General features: G+C 42.1%; 2 protein-coding genes across 3 annotated transcripts; one reads left to right on the top strand and one right to left on the bottom strand.

Moving 5' to 3' along the window:
* The first annotated feature begins 312 nt into the window (after positions 1-312).
* edem1 (ER degradation enhancer, mannosidase alpha-like 1) lies at positions 313-11,551 on the top strand. Of its 2 annotated transcripts, none has more exons than XM_069144968.1 (12): positions 313-911; positions 3,426-3,498; positions 3,954-4,057; positions 5,126-5,297; positions 5,474-5,657; positions 5,817-5,991; positions 6,657-6,777; positions 6,866-7,036; positions 7,114-7,187; positions 7,328-7,424; positions 8,541-8,721; positions 8,844-11,551. In XM_069144968.1, exons 1-12 carry the CDS (start codon positions 442-444, stop codon positions 8,963-8,965), a joined length of 1,944 nt encoding a protein of 647 aa, XP_069001069.1. In that variant the 5' UTR covers positions 313-441; the 3' UTR covers positions 8,966-11,551. The 2 variants fall into 2 exon arrangements, with proteins under 2 accessions (XP_069001069.1, XP_069001078.1); XM_069144977.1 differs by having other exon boundaries at positions 8,541-8,726.
* A 752-nt stretch (positions 11,552-12,303) lies between these two features.
* gnat1 (guanine nucleotide binding protein (G protein), alpha transducing activity polypeptide 1) lies at positions 12,304-15,259 on the bottom strand. The gene is made up of 9 exons (XM_069144958.1): positions 15,154-15,259; positions 14,013-14,055; positions 13,777-13,918; positions 13,507-13,664; positions 13,305-13,433; positions 13,073-13,202; positions 12,813-12,966; positions 12,509-12,723; positions 12,304-12,425 (listed from the first exon to the last, which is right to left on the bottom strand). The coding sequence occupies exons 1-8, from the start codon at positions 15,257-15,259 to the stop codon at positions 12,533-12,535; spliced, it is 1,053 nt and encodes a 350-aa protein (XP_069001059.1). The 3' UTR covers positions 12,304-12,425; positions 12,509-12,532.
* Between the last annotated feature and the right edge of the window lie 1,943 nt (positions 15,260-17,202).

Here is a 17,202-nt window from a genome sequence, read left to right as displayed (position 1 = left end):
AATATCCACCCGTTTGTCTCCATTTTCCTAACGTCTGAGTTTACCAGTCAGTTATAACTTTGATTTAAACATGTCCAAATCGATTTGCAACCCTCGCAGCTCTGAACGTTTCACTCTTGTGGCTGCTTTCTATTGGCGCAGAAGTTGAATTAAGACACGTCTGGAATGCCACGAAACGCTACGATGGAGATTGACAGCTCTGTGGGCCAATCACTGGACGAGCCCGCCTCCTATACGAATGACGACACGCAAAAAGAACGAATCACATCTGGGGATCTGGGAGGGCCTAGTTTGTTGACAGGAAGTGTGTGAAGTGGACTCACAAGGCACAATCCCTCCGTGCTTGCTTGCTTGCTTGTCAACCAGCAGATTTCACATTCGTTCACCTCTCGTAAGAATGTGGACTTAAACTATGCGTTTTAAGATCGACCCAGGGCAAAGATGCAATGGAGGTCGATAGTAGTGGGTCTGGTCGTACTGAGACTCTCCCTCAGCTGGGTGCTGTGGCTCGCTTTCGGACTGGGACCTAACGTCAGCTCGGGCTTCAATTTCCAGCTCGGTTTCAATTTGCACAAACTGGACTTGCTCTTTAGAGAGGAAAAAGGGACCGACCCGAGAGGAAGCTCGTGGTCTCAACGAATTCACGGGCAAAAATATGAGGAGACGGGAACCACCTGGGCGAAGTTTGGAGAGAAGTCGCCCAAGGGATCCTACCTGAGCCTCTTTGACTATAGCCAGGACGAGTACGTCCGGAGATACAGCTCCTTCCCGGACACGCTGAAAGCCAAGATGAAAGACATGGCCAGAGAAATGTTCTACTTCGGATATGACAATTATATGAAATATGCCTTTCCAGAGGACGAGCTGAATCCCATAGACTGTGAAGGGAGGGGTCCAGACGTGCAAAATCCGTGAGTCACTGTGTGGACTGGCTGCACCTGCTGCTCTGAAATACAGTCAGTTACCTTAACTGTCCTCCACACACCCACATTTGCTTTTAGTTTGTAATCAAATCAGCTCTTGTTGCAGAACAGCTAGTCCCAGGTGATTGTCTCACACAGCTGTCATTTAAGCAGCTAAATGGATCTTGATGGGTTTCCGGGTAGTTTCTGTCATCTCAAGGAACTAAAGATTGACTTTAAAGAAATGTGTAATCTAAAGAAGACAAAGTTAAAAAAAAAAGAAGAAGCTGCAACTGGAGCTTTACAGTCATGAAATGTTAGTTGCCCATTAATTGTCATATTTATGACACAATTATAGTATAAACCTGATTTAATAAGACATATAGACCTTATAAAGAAGTGGAGCCATTTATCAGCATTGAACGTGGGAACATAAAAATAGATCATATATTTCTGTTTGTCTTTAATGGCAAAGGGGAGATGTAATATAAAGAACACCACTAATCAAAATAAACAATGTACCATGGTGGTGCTAATTCCCAACTCGGTGTTATTAAACCATAACAGAAGAAGGCGGTTGACGTCATTAAAAGACTGACAGACTTTTCTGTTGGCCTCATTCTGCTGTTTTTATACATGGAGACCATTCTAACAATTATGCAAAAATAATTTTTCAAATAATCTCGATCAGCACGATTCTCTAATAAGTGTGACAGGCCTAGCTGCAGCTAATAGTTATTTTTATGAACCAAATATGCTTCCTATTATTTGATAAGTTAAGTGCTTGTTTCTTTAAATGACAGAAATTGGTGCCCATCAAATCTTCAAATAGCTTTTTCAGACCAAAATCCACACATCATTACTATCGGCCCTTTAAATATTGGCATCCATATGACAGGCTTGATGAAACCAAACTTTAATTATGCTTAAATGCTCGACGCTCGACTAAATAAAATGGGTCACATTTGCCCTGGTTGTGGCTATTCCCTCAGGGAAAGCATCAGCCGAGCCTCCTTTTATGAGAGCACGTGCAGTGGGTTCAAGTAACGTTCATTGTGCAGGAAACGCCTTCGTTCCTGTGCACCTGTTGGCACGACATGCAATGTGCAAAAAAGCTCTTTTGAAAATTCAACGTGAACAAATTTCACAGGTAAAAAGCAGGTGTGTTCATTTCAACAGGTCCAATCACAAGATTTACTGAAACACGTGTTTCCGCAGAGCTATTTGGTGTCTGGTCATGCAAATGGTTTTATATTTTTTGTGTGCGAGTGTGAAGGTTTTGCGATATCTGTTCCACAACCCAAATACAATCGCTGTGAATGGATTTCCTTTTTTCGGTGCTAAAAGCATTGGAAACTGACACTGGAAGTATTGTCTATTCAAGAAATCATCCTGTATGAAGTTCTCTTGTTTAGGTCCCGGTAGCCAGGTGGAAAAAAAAAATAAATAAAATCCCTGTTTGCAATTATATAGAAAAGCCAAACTGCTCAGTAGTTGAAGAACGATAGATAATTCTTCATCATCTGTGGCTGCTGAGCCAACAATGTTATCCATCAGCATTCCTTCCAGTCCCGTAACAGAAATGACACTTTTGAAATGTGTAACAGGTTTTGTCTTTCGGTGAAATAAAACTGGCTTTTCACGCATACAAGACGTGAAGAGCTACAACAAAATAATTACACCTCCACTAGAACAACTCGTCAATTGTCACAAAATTGATCAACAATTTGGTGATTCATTACTGAGGGCCTTTTTTCTAAAATGAATAACCAAGTTTCTCAATCGGAAGGATTTCCTACTTGGTGTATTGAATAATCAATGTATCACGCTGTAACACAGATAATTTGATAAGGAAGTTGACGGAGTTGTGGTTCCAGCCTGTTCTGTTAATAACGGTGTTAAATATTCACAATGTCATCAGCTACAGGCCATCATCTCTTGTTTTGTGTGCGACAGCATTCAGCAATATGTCTGCTGTGTCGTCAACGGATAGGAAAGCTACTGTTTGCAATGATTGTGTCACGGAGAGCATCTTCCAAGTTTGTTTAGGTGTGATGAATTTGACAGTTTCTTTAAAAGGAAATGTTATTTAAAAAACAATGTTTGTCATGCTTTACATAAGCTGTTATTACTTTGCTCTGTGAATGTGTACATTTTAGAAACCATTGCATTTTATGTCTGCATCTGCCAGCAAACAATCCAGCACTGTGCATCCCTAATGAAGAACAGCAGCACTTTGTCCCCAGATTAGCTTCGCTTTGTTTTACTCTGCTCTCGCGTGTCCTGAACTGTTTTGCTGGTGAGAACAGATAATTCAAGAGGGAACTTTTCCAGTTTGTGCGAAGAGTAAAATAAAACGTCTGGTCCTTTCCATCTCGTCAACAACGATGAGATTGTGCCCTCACATTTAAACACTTCACTTTGTTGTTGTATTTAAAATACACTCTCCGGTTTGTGATGTGTTAATTATGTCTTCTACTTGTGCATGACGCCACGGAGTCTGTTTCACTGCTTGTGTTTCAGGTCAAACATCAACATAAACGATGTCCTGGGGAACTACTCCCTCACGCTCATTGATACCCTAGACACCCTGTTGGTAAGTTCAGCTTTTTTTTTCTTTTTTTTTATATATCAGATTGTGTCTTTTATGTCACACAATGTCCCGCAAAGTCAGCAGATATTCAGTTCTTGTGGCTCTTACAGAAACACGGTTGGAAATACAAAAATATAATCTGTTAAATGGATTGCAGTATTTTTTATTTACTGATTGATACTAGTATTTGGCAGCACGCAAGGTTTAAACATTTTAAGGAGCGTGTAGAAAATGTGAGTTTTTTTCATAGTCTGTTACCTGCAGTACATTCAATGTAATGGCGTTTAGCCTTTCCTCTGTACGTTGTGGGTTTTCTGCCACGTGTGACGGTTCAGAGCGTTTCCTCTGCCCTGTGCTCAGCTGCAGTATCAATAATTGCAAACAAAACATCAAGGCGGCAGCAGAGAGACTTGTCGGTCTACTGTGGTTACATAGTGTGTTTTTTTTTTTCTCTCCAGGTGCTTGGCAATGTGACCGAGTTCCAGAAAGCTGTAAAGCTCGTTATAGATACTGTATCTTTTGACAAGGATTCAACTGTGCAAGTTTTTGAAGCAAACATCAGGTACAAATGTTCCTACAACTGTTTTTCACAGGAGGAAACTGTCCGGCTGGCGGTAGATACAACAGCTTATCTGGATAGCTAGTGAAGTTAAATAGGAATCAACATGAGTGATATTGTACTATTTGGTAATGCGTTTGTATTATTTAAAATATGCAATGTATGCAGCATCTGAAGAGACTTGCACTTGATCCAGAGAACTGCTTCAGCAGGACGGTCATCCGTCTCTTATGCATCTTTTACTGAATTTTTTTTCTTTTTGAACCAGCTCACAACTGCATGCCTTTTCTTAATGAACTCATTACACTGACCCTCTTCAATTGCATCGTTTGAAATGTACAATTTTTTTTTTTTTAAAGCAAAACAGAAGTAAAGCAGGAGTTGTTTTTGTTTCTGATCAGGTTTATTTATTAAGGCCAAAATCTTAAATACATCTTTGGCTCTAATTATGATCAGTGTCATACACAATTCTATAAAATCCAAACAAATACAGTTTTAGACTTTTGAATGATCTCTGAAATTTTTTTGTATGTTTACCAAAAAAACTGCTTTTGTGTTTAACCTATACACCGTTATATACTGAAAATGGACGTTAAGTCCTGGTCTAAACTGCTGTAGTCTAAACCGCTAGAGGGCCACTAAGCGCTGACTCCATAAAACCTCTGCCTCCACTAGACTCCCTTTCAAAAAGCATCAACTTCTCATGAAATACAAAGTCAGTCCATTTTTTCCACAAGTCATTATGTCATTATTGGCTAAATTCACTCCTTCTGATCAGTGTTCCGACGAGCCATCTGAAAACAATCCCATCATCGATTAGATCATTTGCCTTAAAAATGTCTCGGGGTGTGCCCGGTTTGATTGACAGGCCGGAGCAGGCGTAGTGTCCTCGGGCTCGGGTCCTCGTCAGCTCGTCCAAATGCGGTCACTTCTGGTTTCAAAAAACCGAGGCGATGACGCCGACCAAAACTATCGGCTTCAAGACAGCCGTTCACATAGCGCAGGGGGAGGACATAATGTGGTTGGCCACCTGGTTTAACACCGGCGTGATATGTCATTCTTTTTTGGAAGGATCTTGGGAAGCCTCATCTCATCGCACATTCTGCTGACTGACCCAAAACACCCGTTTGGCAAGGTGGTCTTCGAAGGTTACGATAATGAGCTGCTGCACTTGGCTCATGACCTGGCTGTCCGCTTGCTGCCTGCCTTCGAGAACACCAGCACCGGCATCCCTTACCCCAGGGTGAGTCAGACTGTTGTGTGTGTGTCCACAAATTTAGAGGTATACTTTAAAAGCTATCTGCTTAATAAACACGCAACGTATTCAAACAGTCGGCACCAGTGCGTACTCAAGTCATCACGTGAGCCGTGCCGTGAAGGTTGAAATGCCACTCAGCAGGTTTATTTCTTTGAATGCAGGTGAACCTGAAGACTGGAGTTCCTCCCGATAGCGCCAATGAGACTTGCACCGCGGGAGCTGGGTCCTTGCTGGTGGAGTTTGGGATTTTGAGCCGCTTAATTGGAGACTCCACGTTTGAGTGGGTCGCCAGACGAGCTGTCAGAGCCCTGTGGAACCTGAGGAGCAACGAAACCGGTCTGTTGGGTGAGTACAGCCGTGTGATCGCAATCGTCTCCGTTGACCTTTTTGTTGTTGCTTGCCTGCATTCTTTGTTGGTGGCAGAATAAAAGCCGGAACATGTAAAGATAGCAGCTTCGATTATCCCTGAAATTTGAAGCAACTTTCTGTGACTTCTCTCTTCAGGGAATGTAGTCAATATCCAAACGGGCCAGTGGGTCGGTAAGCAGAGCGGTCTCGGAGCTGGTATGGACTCTTTCTATGAGTATTTGCTGAAATCATACATCCTTTTTGGAGAAAAAGAGGACTACCGGATGTTTCAAGCTTCTTATGAGAGCATCCAGAACCACCTAAGAAGAGGGTGAGTTCCACACTAGAAAGAATGTGACTCGGTAGATTGTGTGCATTTAGCAACCGGGTGTGAAGGCGGCATCGAGGGAGCTTCACATGATGTGGCAATTCGAATGCAAAACACTTGCAGCTACAGTATGTCACAGGGTCTTTGTCAGATTGGCCAAACAAAGAGCAATTAGAACTGCTGATGGTCTCTGGCACTATTTTTCTCACTGAAACGTGGAAAGCTGCAATGAGATGATTAATGGGTTTGGCTTGGCTTTAAATGGCTTAGATGAGGCAAAAATGGGACACGAACACGGTATCCTTCAGTGGACTGGTGTATTTCACGCTTTGGCATGATACCAGGTTGCCTAGCGGTAGCTTATGTGAGGCGTTTAGGAGACATCTGTAAATTTCAGCTACAGAAAACCTTTGTTTCACTCTCCCCCTCTAAACTGCATGAAAACTAAAGATTTTTACCATCATGTGTAATGCCTTTTTATTTTTTATTTAAATATTTTATAAAGTAGTTTGTAAAATAATATCATTCTGTCACGGATTGCTAAACCAAAGCGCTATTGAAGCGGTATTGACGAATTTTTTTTTTGGAACGATATCTAGCGTTTGGAGAGACGCACACAATATAGTCTGGCGTCTTGTAAAACCGTTTCTGGGTCTGTATTTTTACAGGAGAGAGTCATGCAACGAAGGAGAAGGTGACCCGCCTCTCTACGTTAACGTGAACATGTTCAGTGGGGAGATTATGAACACTTGGATTGACTCTCTGCAGGCCTTCTTTCCTGGACTTCAGGTTAGAAAACCTGTGAATACTATCGGAGATGTAAAACGATGTGCCGCGGTGTTAAACCATAACGGGGCTGTACTTCTCTGTCCTAAAGGTGCTGAACGGCGATGTCGACAACGCCATTTGCCTGCACGCCTTCTACTATGCCATCTGGAAGCGCTTCGGAGCGCTGCCGGAGAGATACAACTGGCAGCTGCAGGCTCCTGATGTGCTCTTCTACCCTTTAAGGCCGGAGCTGGTGGAGTCAACTTACCTGCTGTACCAGGTAGCAGTACTGACCCGCTGCTAGTGGCGCTGGTGTTTTGTTGGTTGTCCCTGACAGAAGAGTCTTTCTTTCCGCAGGCGACCAAAAATCCTTTCTACCTGCATGTTGGAATGGATATTCTCCAGAGCCTTGAGAAAAATGCCAAAGTCAGGTAAGGATCATGTGTTTCTGTTTAATATTATACGCAGTCTCTTACGGGTAAAACGGATAAACGCACCGCTTACCTTTTTTTTTGGTTGAGTTTTCTGATGGACGTCTTTGTAGCGCTGAGCTGAGCTGTGATGTTTGCAGATGTGGGTACGCCACGCTCCACCACGTCGTGGACAAATCAAAAGAGGATCGCATGGAGAGCTTCTTCCTCAGTGAGACCTGCAAATACCTTTACTTGGTGAGTTTACAGCACGAGCATGTTCAGAGGCAGAGCTGTGTCATGTAGAGATATCATAACAATAATATAATTCCAGATACGTCCAAATATATTGCAGTAGCTTTTATTACATATTATCTTTTTAATTTAAATACTCTTCCAGCATTTTTCTAAATACTCTTTGTTTGAATTATCCTGCAACCATTGTAAAAATTTTTTATGAATTGTGTAAAAGGCAGGAAATATAGAAAATGCCATCACAATTTCTTGTGGGACTTCTTAAAGGGATAGTTCCTATTTTTTTTTGAAGTAGGGTTGAATGAGGTATTTATTTCTAGTCAGTGTATCACTTTCAGTAGATGAGGGTCAGGAGGTCCCCGGCTTGAAGAAGCAGGGAGCTGTACCACCAGCACAGAAACGAAAAAATATACTTCTGTGAACAGGGTCAGCAACAAAACTAAGAACCACCTAAAAAACAACAACAACAACAACAAAAAACACCTAAGAAAACAGTTTAAGTAGAATATTTTCACAGTTTAACTTGCTGTCAGACGGCCTTTGAAGGGGAACTGAAGCTATTCAATCACTCTCTTCAGAGCCACCAGACTCCTCTGACAAAAACAGAAATTTTAACTTGGTTCAGATCCAACCTACCACCAAAGTCACACAATACCACAATTTGACCAACACAACGACCATTTGAAAACCTTGTGTGTACTTTAGCAGATAACTTGCAAATGTGCACCTCTAACTTGTGGCCTCAGCGGTTTCGCTTGAGGCAGCAGTAGATCAGCAATTCTTGTTTTCTGCAAGACAAAATTCCTGTTTTTGTCAAAGTAGTCTGGTGGCTTTGAAGACGGCAATACAACGGCTTCTCCGTCAGAAAGGGCTGTCTGACGACAAGGTAAAAGCGGTGATAATATTGGAAATATAGTTTACAATTAAACTGATAATAATAAACAATTAGCTGATTGTTAGCAGGTTTTGAAACATCACAATATCAATGTCAAAGTGTTTCATCGAAAATATCACCACCTCTGATTTTTGTTGGGGTGATCTCACCGTTGGCTTATTTCTATCTGCGCTGTCATATACATAAAACTCTCTCTCTCTCTCTCTGTCCCTCGTGCGTTGCAGCTGTTTGATGAGGACAACCCACTTCACAAATCCGACAACAAGTACATCTTCACCACGGAGGGCCACATCGTGCCAATAGACAAGCGCTTCAGGGAGAAACAGTGGGACGACCTGTTTCCATGTGAAGAGGGAGCGCTGGCAGCGAGGGCGCCACACAACCAGCCGGCTCCGAGCAACATCAGTAATGTCAGGCCTTCTATCTCATCCAGACCAAGTCTCTGTCCTCACCTTCTTTAGGGTCAGATGTGTCAAAAGAAACTTCTGTGCGGTCGTAGTCAGTCTCCCTTTCTTTTTCCTTTGCAGTGCAACAGGATCCCGGAGGAGCGGCGCTACACTCTGCCGTTAAAGAGCGTCTACATGAGGCAGATCGATCACATGGTGGGACTTTTCTGACCGACGGGATGGATGTGGTGAAACTGGCATGAGCAGGTCTTCAGTGCTTCCTCCTCTTGTCCAGATGCCTTAAGAGAGATCCACTTTCGGTCCAAATCCTCATCCCACCTGTTCCTCTGCTCAGGATCCATACATGACAGTATGAGAAAGAAGTTCGATCACCTGCGGTGATAAATTAAAAGCGTTGCGTTGAGTATTTTTACCATTTGGTGGATGGGCGTGTCGTCTGGTGGAGAATGAGGAGCCATCGTTCAATAGTTTTTGGCTAATTGAAATTGTTTAAGTCAGTAACTTGTGCGTTCTTGTGGAGCAAAAAAAAAAAAAAAATGTGTGTGTGTGTGTGTGTGTGTGTGTGTGTGTGTGTGTGTGTGTGCGCGCGCGCGTGTGTGCGTGTGCAATTACAGTTGAGCTGTAATTCATAATATTTTGTTTATGGGAACAGTGCCATCTAACCACACATTGTAAGATATATAGCCTCTAAAAATCTCTCAACATGATGATCAGTGCCTCTATGCAGTTGACCAGATCAGTGCTTTTACATAAGGGCTGCACATTAACAGATAATAACAGCTGATGACTTATGCACATACTGTAAAACTCTGCTTCTTGTGAGGTTCTCATAGGTTTTAGTTTGAGCCTGTAGGAACCTTGTTGGTCTTTAGTTCACCCGAGGCTGGTTTTCAAAATCGTTTCACGTTTCCTTTCCTGTTTTTTTTTTTTTTTTTCCCTTCATAAACAGCACTAGCCATATCGCGAGGACTTTAGATTGGGTTCTTTCTTTGTTTTGTTTTGCACCTTTTTTCTTTTTTTGTAAAACCTCAGAAAAGGCCTTGTCCTATCCAGGGAGGGACAGACAACTTAAAACTGCTTCCTGTTTGTCACCTGTTAACATAAATCTGATTTATACTGAAGAGTCAATCTCTCAAGCTTTTATTTCCTTGATGTCTTACAAAGGGCAAACGCATGTGCCATGACCGCATGAGAGAGCGAGAGGTTCAGGATAAGTATTAAAGTGCCTTCTGTTTCTCTTTCTAGACGCTGTACAGTGCATATTAGTTGTGGAATAACATGGTTGGATATGTTTTGAGGCCACCGTTTGTATCGCACAAAAAGTGTCATTCCATGTGTATGTACAGTTTTACACATACGACAGAGCTCCTGTTTCAGACAAAAACAAGCCATAAAATGTTTTTATTTTTTATTTTGGTTTACTTTTTAACAAGTAAAAGTGAATTTGCTTGCCATAATTTTTCTGTGAGACATGTTTAGTGCTCGGACTCTTCCTGCACAGTTTCTATTTGTTCTCGTTCAGAGTAGACAGAAGTCATCATGTGATGTTTTCTCTTAAGTGCACATCATACCCGTGTGCTGTCGTGTGGTGAGAACTCAGGGTTTAAATGAAACGGAAATCAATGAATGCTTTCATAAGAAATAAAACTTTTGAAATGTTGTTGCCTACGATGTCTATAGGATGTCCCTTTGGTATTTATCTTGCAAATGTTACATCTTGGTTGTCTGAGGTCAAAGAAGAACAAGACTGACGTACAGTTGTACTGTAAATATTCATTACTGTTCCACACAGGCAGAAAAGTGTGTGAAGTCCCACTCACTGTGATGTTTGAATCATGTACAGCCCTATTTAGGTGTATTTTGTCTTTTGCCAAACATCCAGGCCGCACATTGACTGTACGGTCTGCGTTACTCGCGTCACAACATGGGTGTCGTCTTTGTGTTTTGGAGACAGCTGTTCGTTTTGTCACGTGTTGTTTAAACTGCTCCTCGCCATGACTTTTCCGTTTTCTGATCGACATTACCACAATCACTTTTGTCTCTGATTATCTTGAAAGAAGATTTGGAGTTAGTTGAAAAGTTTGATACTACTGATGCTTGCAAACTGATGGCAAATGTCAGCCTCGTCACCAACGCTGCTCAGAAATTGTAGATAATGTCACAAATCCTGCGGAGCTATCGCTTGTTTATTCATGGATTTTTGTTTTGGAAGTATGGCGTTCTAATTTATAAATTGTGTCAAAATTAGTCAGAGAAGAATTGATCTAATGCTGCAAATTTGATGAAACAGGCTGCTGCATTGTATATAAAGCTACTGCCAGCAGCCAATTAAACTCCGGATAGCTTTTGCACAAAATTGGAAAACAGGGAAACAGACTGGCTCTGTCTAAATATAACAAAATTACATTTGCCAGTCCCTGTAAAACTTTTTTTTTTCAACAGATTATTTCTTATTTGTTTGATTTGTACAAAAGCCAAATCTAAAAATGTCTCTCTCTGGTTTAACACAGAATAAACAAACAAGACCTAAGATGTTTATTTGTAGATTTTGGATGTGCTACTACGGTAGGAGCAGGCTGACTGTTTACCCTGCTTCTAGTCTTTGTGCGAAGCTAACGCCTGCTGAGCGTTGTTTCATATTTACCATTCAGACATGCAAAAGAAGTATTCAAGTTTTCATCTAAATATCTGCCAGAAAGTAAAGAATCAGCAAAATGCCAAACTATTCCTTTAATCTTTGTGTATAACTGAATCGTAAATGTGACGGGTTTCAGAAAGGCCCCCCGAAATATTCTGTGAAATGAATAAATGACACGTTATGAACAAGACTTTGCTGTGTTGCTTTTAATTTGTGAAAAATGGAAAAGTACTGAGTTTTCTACAGAAGCTTTAATAAGTTGAAAATTCTGGGTTTCTGTACAGGATGGTGGGCTCCAAGTGGGCCTAGAGGTTTTTAGAAAATGATTTTTTTTTTTTTAATTGAAGTATAATACATCTATCGCTCACAGTGTCACAGATCAACATGGTATCACCACACTTCATGAACTGTCCAAAAGAAATGTAATTATATACACTGGCCCTTTTCATCTAGTGCAAAAAGTTACTTCTTTCTAACTCTTCCCTCAGTGTGTGACCTGCTCAGATTGTGTTACAAACTGTACTGTAGTGTGCCTGCACATAAAAGCACATTTCTAGTGACGAGTGTCATTTTAAATCTCTAACAGAGGCTGAAGTGCATATGCAGGTGGTGAGGCCATCTGGTTTGCTCTTTGGCTGAGTACTGACCACTTACTGGGGACTTCTAGAGACAATGCGTTAGCCGGACATGACATCTATCCACGTTACGCGAGAAGCAATCACTTTATGCTGACAGAAGCGTTTGATGTCTTTAACTACAGATCGCACGGCGCTCCACAGACGAGTTCAAGGGACTCGAGAGAAACGTTAGCTCGACTAAAACTCGACTCATCTGAAATCTGCACAGGATTTTCTGACTTAGGAGCTGCCTTCTCGTCTCGGTCGACAAGTCGTCTTTGGTCAAAGCTACAACTTAGTTTTGAACACAACAAATTCCATTTTTATTCTTTTCATCTGCTGGTTTGAGGATGGCCGTTTGAGGGGACGGTTTTTTTTTTTTATCTTCAGTCCTCAGTTTGTTACTGAGGAGGGATTTGTGGAATGTGATGGGGCTGCAGCAGCACCCTGTAAATAAACAGAAACAACAGAGTCACAACGGTTAGTTTCAGTCTCGGCTTTCACTACAGGGGTTTGTTAACTTTTCTCACCTTGCTTCGGTCTCAGCGTGGCTCTTAGAAGAGACCGCAGTCTTTCAGGTTTTCTTTGATGATGATGTCGGTTACGGCGTCAAACACAAACTTGACGTTCTCTGTGTCTGTGGCACAGGTCATGTGAGAGTAGATTTCTTTGATGTCTCGGCGCAGGTTCAGGTCCAAGAACTGCATTTTGATGTATATACCGGCATCCTCATAAGTATTGGGGCCTTGGAAAGACAAAATCAAGATGAAGTCGAGCTCGTCACTTTCTCAAGTCTCAAAATACGCTGTCATGTATGAACGGTGACGATCTCACCATCGTATTCGGGGAAGCACATGTTGAGGTGAGCTTTCTTGATCTTCTCGATGAAGACATCCTTCTTGTTGAGGAAGAGTACGATGGAGGTGGCGGCGAAGTAGCGGTGGTTGCAGATACTGTTGAACAAGTGCAGACTCTCGTGCATTCGATTCTGGAAGAAAAGTCACATTCAAGTTCCAGTGAGGAGCCTTTAAGTAAAATGACTGCCGACTGTCCGAGAAGACTTTAATAATAAGGAACGTCAAGTGTTATCGTACCACTTCATCGTCCTCCACCAGCACCATGTCGTAGGCGCTCAAAGCAGCGATGAAGATGATACAGGTCACACCTTCAAAGCAATGAATCCACTTCTTCCTCTCGGACCTTTGGCCACCCACGTCAAACATTCTGCACGGAAACACGAGTGCATTTTGTTCACGACAGCCACCGTGCACAGAGGGAGGCCCGCTAACTGGTGTCGTCCTCTTCAGAAACATTCCGCCCACTCACCTGAAGTGGAGATCTTTGAAGGAAAACTGGGTCTCGATGATACCGGTAGTCTTCACTCTTGATCGCAGCACATCCTGCTCGGTGGGCACGTAGCCCGGTTGGACCAGTCGCTCCAAGTCGTTCAGGTAGCTGCAGAAGAATCAGATTCAGTGACACATATTCAAATGACACTGATAAAATATCAGCTCATCGGACTTCTTACTATCCAGCGGAGTCGTTGAGTTGGTACTCTGAGGCTCGTTCGAAGCACGCCTGAATGCCAGAATCCTTCCACAGACGCACAATGATGTCTGACAGTTCTTTGGGCATGGTGCCTTCCTCAATGGTGTCTGCAAGATGCATGAGTTTTCGGGCATCGTCCTGCAGGGAGGATCAAGAGCACAGGCACGCAAAGAGGTTACGTGTACTCGTCTGCTGGGAAACGGAGATCTAATTCGCCTAATAAGCGCGACGAAATTGTCATGTCCATTACCTGCTGATCAGAGTGGCCAAAGTTCATGTTGAACGTGTTCATGGCCTTCACAATGGCCATGATGGACTGCAGGGTGTTGCTGTAGATGATGGTGATGAACTCTAAGCACTCTTCAAGTGAGTAACCATCTTTGTGGATAATTCTGAGGACAGAATATAGAGATACAATGGAGTTCACAGTCAGTTCATGAAAAAGAAAAATGAGACGCTGCTGAGGGAGAAAATTAAATATCTTACTTCATCTGTTTGACAATGGTGCTTTTGCCTGATTCTCCAGCACCTACATGAAATAAGAAAAACATTGTGAATAAAGTTGTTTGCATCAGATAAGATTAAACTTTGTTTTTTATTCCAAACTTGATTTAAAGTGCAATATTTTCAGCAATCGGATGCTTTTCTGCAATTTTTTACATGTCTTGGTTTTCAGACACGTGCATGATTGTATTAATTACGGGTGACCTGGTGGCATTCATCAGACACGGGATCCCAGCAGGTTCTAACAGTTCTTACTTCAGGCCTAATCTTTTCCCCGACCCTGACCTATATTCTCAGGAGGAGATGATGAAGCCGAGTACCAAACAATATCTGTAACAACCTGACAAATATTGAGAACTGCATATACAAACTTCTAATGTTAGACTCTTTTGCATTTAGCGGCAAATAATTATTTTGCATGTAGTGCCCAACACTTTTTGGTACGTTGAATTTACAGATTTTTATCAATCAAAAAAGTAAAGCGAGACTCAAAATCTGCACGGATCTCAACAAACCCACATTTTCCTTCTTTATCATTTAATACCATACTGGATGTAGTGTATTTAGGGGTTATTGTATTTGAGCGCTGCAGCCACAAGCTCTGTTTGGGTTTGATGGATCAGTATCCGTGTCCTTCACGGTTAATCCCTTTGTGCCGGAGGACCTGTTGTTTCAGGATTAACAGGGGATTGGCTAGAGTGATTATCAAAGTGTTTTAGCAATTCAGTGACACGGGTAATTAAGACTTTACTCAAACACGTTGCTTCTTTTCATAACAGTTAAGGCTTTTTTTTTTTTTTAAATTGGGCAACTTAGTCAAGTTTTCCAGGGTTACCCAGAAATATAACTTTAGTAATACTTGCACGTCAGTCAACAGCATCTGTTTGTATGATTACTTAACAACAACAACAACAAAAAAGTAAAACAAATAATAAATATTTGCTTTAAATCATAGGTCTCACATTTTTATACAAAACATGCTAAAAAACCAAACAGCTGGGTTCCGTATCTCCTACACTTTAATTAAAACATAAAGTCGTCCCATCATCTCCGCGGGCCCTTAAATACGGGAAACCAAATGATGAAGTTTCTTGTTACTGCATCCTAGCTCGTGCGTCTTTACCTAGCAGCAGCAGCTTGACAGTTCTCGCATCCAAGTCAGCATCCTCCTTCAGCTTCTTCTCCAGCTCTCTGGAGTGCTTGTCCTCGGCGCTGGCTCCGGCCCCCATCCTACTTCTCCCCGGCTTGGGCCCCTCTGCTCAAAAGCCAAGTGTCAGGAAAAATGGAAAGCAGGTCCAAGCGGACTGACCGGTGCCTTCAACTGCGCAGCTGATGCGTCAACTGCTTGCAGCAAACACTGGAGAACGTTTGAGCATTTTCCTCGTCTTAGGAAAGGATTTTGGGGATCCTCAGCCCACCTGACCGGCTGTGGCCAATGGAGGACAAGGACAGGGGTGTTTTAGGGCCGAGCGAAAGGTGCGAGGAGAAGCGGACGTACATCAGTGGAGGAGTGATCTAACCTTTAGGGGGACTTTGCTGTGCTCAGCGGAAGATGAACATCGGCTCAAGTGCTTATCTCTTCATGCTGTTCTTAGGTCCCTTTAAAAGAGGAGCTGGATAGTTTGGTCCTGGGTGTTTTACAATGCTGCCAACGTGGTTACCCAAACTCAATTCATTCCACACCAGGACTATGGTTAAAAAAACAAACAAAAACAACTTCATCTGGAGTGGGAATAAATTGAGTTTTGTTTGTTTCTGTGTTTGCAAAAGAAGCGAATAAGATTGACAGCAGCTTTTTCAATCTGTATCAAAACAAACAAATAAACAACACTGTGCTCCACAGAGCACAACAATCAGCTAACCAAATACACAACCAGAGCTTCAACTCCCAGTCCGAAAATGAAGACAGACACACTGACATTTTCTTATTGGGTCCTGCGGACTGAAGGGTGAGCTCTGAAGTGCTTAAAGAGCTTTACGGTTTCACCCGACAGATCTCGTTGACCTCAATCTGAAGCTGGTTAAGGATCCTAATCTACTCACTTTCAATTATGTATGCATGTATGCAGAGCGCCTGCCTTGACCACTGAACTACATTTTCCCTGAACATTCAGGCTCTCGTTTTGTCTTCACCTGCTCCTGTATTGTAAAGCGCTTCAGTTTAGAGAAGTGTTCTGGAAATACAAGTTTATTGTCACTTTAAACTTCGTCACGCTATTTAGAGGAGCCGACAGAAACGAAGCTCCCGAGTCACGACTGTGAAGAAATACACTGCTGCAGGTCAGCAGTAGTGGAGCAGTAAAGAAGCACAGTCATTTCAAGTACTTCTACTTTAGTATAATTGTAATTTGAGGTACTTCTTTTCATTTCATGCCACTTTATACTTTTAGTTTGCAACATTTCAGAGGGAACTTTCTATTTTTTATTCCACTGTAGTTGACAAATACACAGGAGGTATTAGTTATCAAATGAATTCAGATTAAACAACCAAGCAGTGTATAAAGTTATACAAAAATGTGGTCCATCTTGACCAACTACAGAAGTAAGATGCTAATTGTACATGAATATTTAAGTAATTCTTATCAGTGTGACAAGATATGTAATATTAAATCACTCACAGGGCCCCTTAACGTGAACCGAGAAGTTTCACTACTTTGTACTTGTTGTATTTGTACTTTGTAGGGTGAACCCGATATCACTCATGTAATCCACCCGTACGGCACACCGAGTCGGTGTTGTGGTTTGCTCGGTCTCGGTTTTGGTTTCTGGGGGGTTTTTTTTTGCACCGGAAAAAAAAAAAAATCTGGTTAAGGTTTTGAAAAGATTTCTTTAAAGAGATCCACGTCACTTTCTCACAAAAGTCGAATCCCGGTCTCCTGGGTGGCGTCTCGGGTTTGACGTGTCCAACCCTCCTCCAAACTCGGACTTGAACTTTTTGTACATCGCAAAACACACCACCTCCTTCTTCAACCCTGGTCATACCTGTGTGTACTTTTCACGCAGAGGCAAACGTGACACTCACACGGTTTCCTCAGGTGGCCTGTTGGGGGTGTTTGACACATTTTGGCTTGATGCTCTGCTGGTGGGATTTCTCTCTTTTTTTAAAAAAATTTTTTATTTAAGAAAGGGGTCTGAATAATTCTTCCCCCACTGCTGATGCACCGAAATCCAT

This window comes from Embiotoca jacksoni, unplaced genomic scaffold (assembly GCF_022577435.1).
Source record: "Embiotoca jacksoni isolate LCO1_2020_lvr unplaced genomic scaffold, fEmbJac1.0.p SCAF_1, whole genome shotgun sequence".
NCBI lineage: Eukaryota > Metazoa > Chordata > Actinopteri > Embiotocidae > Embiotoca > Embiotoca jacksoni.
Note: the sequence above shows the minus strand (reverse complement) of the source record. Positions and strands in the feature narration are given on the sequence as shown.